At 49.4% G+C, this 3,177-nt stretch overlaps 1 protein-coding gene across 6 annotated transcripts in view; it reads left to right on the top strand.

The window, feature by feature from the left end:
* The window catches only part of VSTM1 (V-set and transmembrane domain containing 1), a 23,844-nt gene that overhangs the window by 16,939 nt on the left and 3,728 nt on the right, over positions 1-3,177 (top strand). For 5 of the 6 annotated variants that reach the window (XR_003548785.1, XM_006144733.3, XM_027770391.1 and 2 more), the window contains 3 exons: positions 2,174-2,266; positions 2,354-2,381; positions 2,491-2,528. Coding sequence is in view for 4 of the 6 variants with exons in the window: in XM_006144733.3 (XP_006144795.1) it covers positions 2,174-2,266; positions 2,354-2,381; positions 2,491-2,528 (159 nt within the window). In the remaining 2 variants the exon portion in view is untranslated. Of the gene's footprint in view, positions 1-2,173; positions 2,267-2,353; positions 2,382-2,490; positions 2,529-3,177 lie in introns of those variants that run through there. The other variant, XR_003548786.1, reaches the window with a different exon arrangement.

Raw genomic sequence — 3,177 nt, 5'->3', positions numbered from 1 at the left:
GCGCTCCTCTGGTATTTTTTGCCCAATCCTGCAGAAGAGTCCTGGAGACAGAGAAGTACACAAGTCAGGGAGACCAGGGAGCTGAGATGTTCCCCACAACAGGGGTGCCCCTGGGGCTCCTGAATCCCAGGACATTCCTGCATCCCGCCATGAGGAAATGCAGGTGTCCTAGAGAGCGTGAAAATGGAAACGCGGTCTGGGGACAGGGGCTGGAGAGCAGCGGCATCTGCCACACAGCGAGGCGGAGTGGCGCGGCGTCGGCTGGGAAAGCGATCTTCGGTGACAGCCATCACCCCACGCAGTGAGCGGCTCAAGACCGAGAGCTCAACGCCAGCATTTCTCGTGGTTCCCAGCTCCCCGAGTTAGGCATCATTAGCTCCCTCACACCTTCCTTCTATCTAACCAAGGAACAACCTCTTCTGGGAGAGAGGGGAGGGACACGCACAGCCTGTACGTGGGGGACCAGGACTAGAGCCCCAGGGTGTCCTAGTCCAAAGCCTCCTCTCTCCACGGTTCTTGCTACCAATTAGGAAGGAGCCTCGTTTCGGGTAGGTAGGTGGACACTGTAGACAGACGAAACCCTAGGTAGATAAAACCGACAGCTTCTGCGAGCTTACTGGATGGCGGTGCCGCTTTCCTGGTTCCGCGTAGTCTCAAGGTCCAGAGCAGGCGGTGGTTGTCAGGGCTGTTCTGGGTAAAGACCTCGAGACAGAGAACGCCGAGGACCCCGGAGCTCGTGTGGTACTCATCATGGTGTCTTGCCAAAGGTGAGCAATTAAGGCTGTCACCATGTGGTCTCTGCAGGACCGTGATCACAGTGCAGAGTCAGTCAGGAGCAAAGACAGCATGAACTCATCTTACGGACTGAAGTAATTACCTAGGGCTCCAGGGGACATTTGTGGGGTTTTGTTGGTTTTTGGTTTTTTGTTTTTTAAGAGATTTTTGCTATAGTGCACATGTGCTTGCCAGAGCCCCAGAGAGACAGAGAGACAGAAAGCGAGAAATCACCCTCCAGGGGAGATGGCCACACTGCAATCCCTTCTCCTCCATTCTCCTCTTGGGATCTTGGGCACGCACACATACATGCACCCAGTGAGTTTCAAGCCACTGAGTCTAGGAGTGAAACCAGGGTCGACCACATGGGAGTCCAGCACTTTAACCACTACACCACCTGCTGGTCCTGGGCGCATTTGTTTTTAACTCGGTAAATATTATATTTAAGACCACACAAAGAAAACGCATCTCTCACTTCTCAGGGGCCAGTCCCAGTGTTTCCACCTCCTGTACCCAGCACACACTCTCGCTTTGCAGTACTCTGGCCTAAGAAGTTGTCATGCCTGGACATCGAATCCATCGGCTGTGTGGTTTTAGGCAATTCGTTTTTCTTCCTGGTACTTCTTTAGTTATGAATTTTCAAAACGAGGATAGTTAATTTAGGTGCCTATTGTCAAGATGAGAAAGAACATGTACAAAGCACATAGCACAGAAGTGAGTCACAAAAATGAGCAAAATCATTGCAATGGGGGGGCCAGCAGGTGGCATGGTAGGTAAAGTGCTGGACTCCCACATGGCTGACAGAGGTTTGAGTCCCAGACTTGGTAGTTCGAAAATCAAGCTGGGCACGTGTGTGTGCATGCCCAAAGTCCTGAGAGGAGAATGGAAGAGAAGGGACTACAACATGGCCATCTCCCCCGAGGGACGATTGCTCACTTTCCTTCTCTCTGTATCTCTCTGGCAAGTGCACACGACCTATGGCAAAAACCTTCAAAACCTTGCTATGGATGAAGCATTTATTGGGGGTTTTCCACATGCAAAGCATTGTTGTGAGGGAACTTCAAAATGTTGGTGGAAAAGCAAAGTTAAAGGAGGTATTTATTTTGGTGCAAAAATAACTTTTGAAATCCATGCACAGTTCCTCATAATGTGCATTTTCTGTGAACTTTTTGAAGACCCCATGAATACATCCCCACTTAAATAAGAAGCCAGTCGCTTTCCTCACTTTGCAGCTGAAGTGCAGAAGCTCGGGGAGGTTAAGGGAACCCCAAAGCGATCAGAAGCCCCAGCTCCGTGGTGGATCCAGGCTGGAGGCAGCCTGCCTGCTCTGAGCTGTTCTGCTAAACTCTGTGTGTCTCCGGAACCACACTGAGTCTCTGCCACGCCCTTCTCCCTCCAGACACCAGAGTCATGTTCGTCACCGTCTTCAGCTGCCTCTCCATCTTGCTGCTCTTCCTCTGCGTCTTCCTGATCTACAGATTCACGCAGCACGGTGAGCTGAGAGCGCTGACACGGCCGGGCAGGGGAGAGGGAGGTGCAGGTTGCCCACTCGTACGCCCCTGCTTGTATTTTCTTACAGGTTCATCCCAGGAAGAAGCCAGCCAGAGGTAGCTTCCTTTCTGTCTTCAGACGCCCCACATGCACGTCGGTGACTGGCCCTTACCCCGCCCTAAGGTCTTCAGACCTCACAAGCTCACATGTTTTTCTCTTTCTCAGAACCAGCCGCTCTGAACTTCCCAAGCAGGAGGGTGCAGGTGAGTGATAAGGAAAGATAAAAGAATCACAAGATAGAATTTCTTTTTTTTTTTTAAGAATTATTTAATTTTATTTATCATTATTATTATTTTAAAATTTGCTACAGGGCATGTGGGCTCACCAGGAGAGACACAGAGAAAGAGAGAGAGAAATTGAGAAAGCAAGCTGCCAGGTCCATGCCTCGAATCACGGTCAGCCATGTGGGAGTCCAGCACCTTAATCACCATGCCAACCAGTGGCCTGAAAACTTCTTTTTAAAAAACTTTACTTTGTTTTATTTTTTCTTAAAGAAGTATTTATTTTATTTATTATTATTATTTTAATTTTACCAGAAAGAGACAGAGAATGAGGGAAAGTGAGAAAGGAAGTCACCGGGCCCAGGAATTGAACTACAGTCAGCCATGTGGGAGTCCAGCACCTTAACCACCATGCCACCTGCTGGCTCCTTAACTTCTTTTTACATTGACACATAATAATTGTACATATTTATGGGGTGTTATGTTATGTGTCAATACATTTATGGGGGAGTCTTTAAAAAGTTTATGGAGGGGAACCTGCAGTTAGCATAATGGCTATGTCGCTGGACTCCCACGTAGTCGACCGCAGTTTGCGTCCTAGACCCAGTGGCTTAAAACTCACGCCGGGCGC

The sequence above is a fragment of the Tupaia chinensis genome, unplaced genomic scaffold (genome assembly GCF_000334495.1).
Source record: "Tupaia chinensis unplaced genomic scaffold, TupChi_1.0 Scaffold000131_1, whole genome shotgun sequence".
Classification (NCBI taxonomy): domain Eukaryota; kingdom Metazoa; phylum Chordata; class Mammalia; order Scandentia; family Tupaiidae; genus Tupaia; species Tupaia belangeri.
This window is presented reverse-complemented; position numbering and strand designations above follow the sequence as displayed.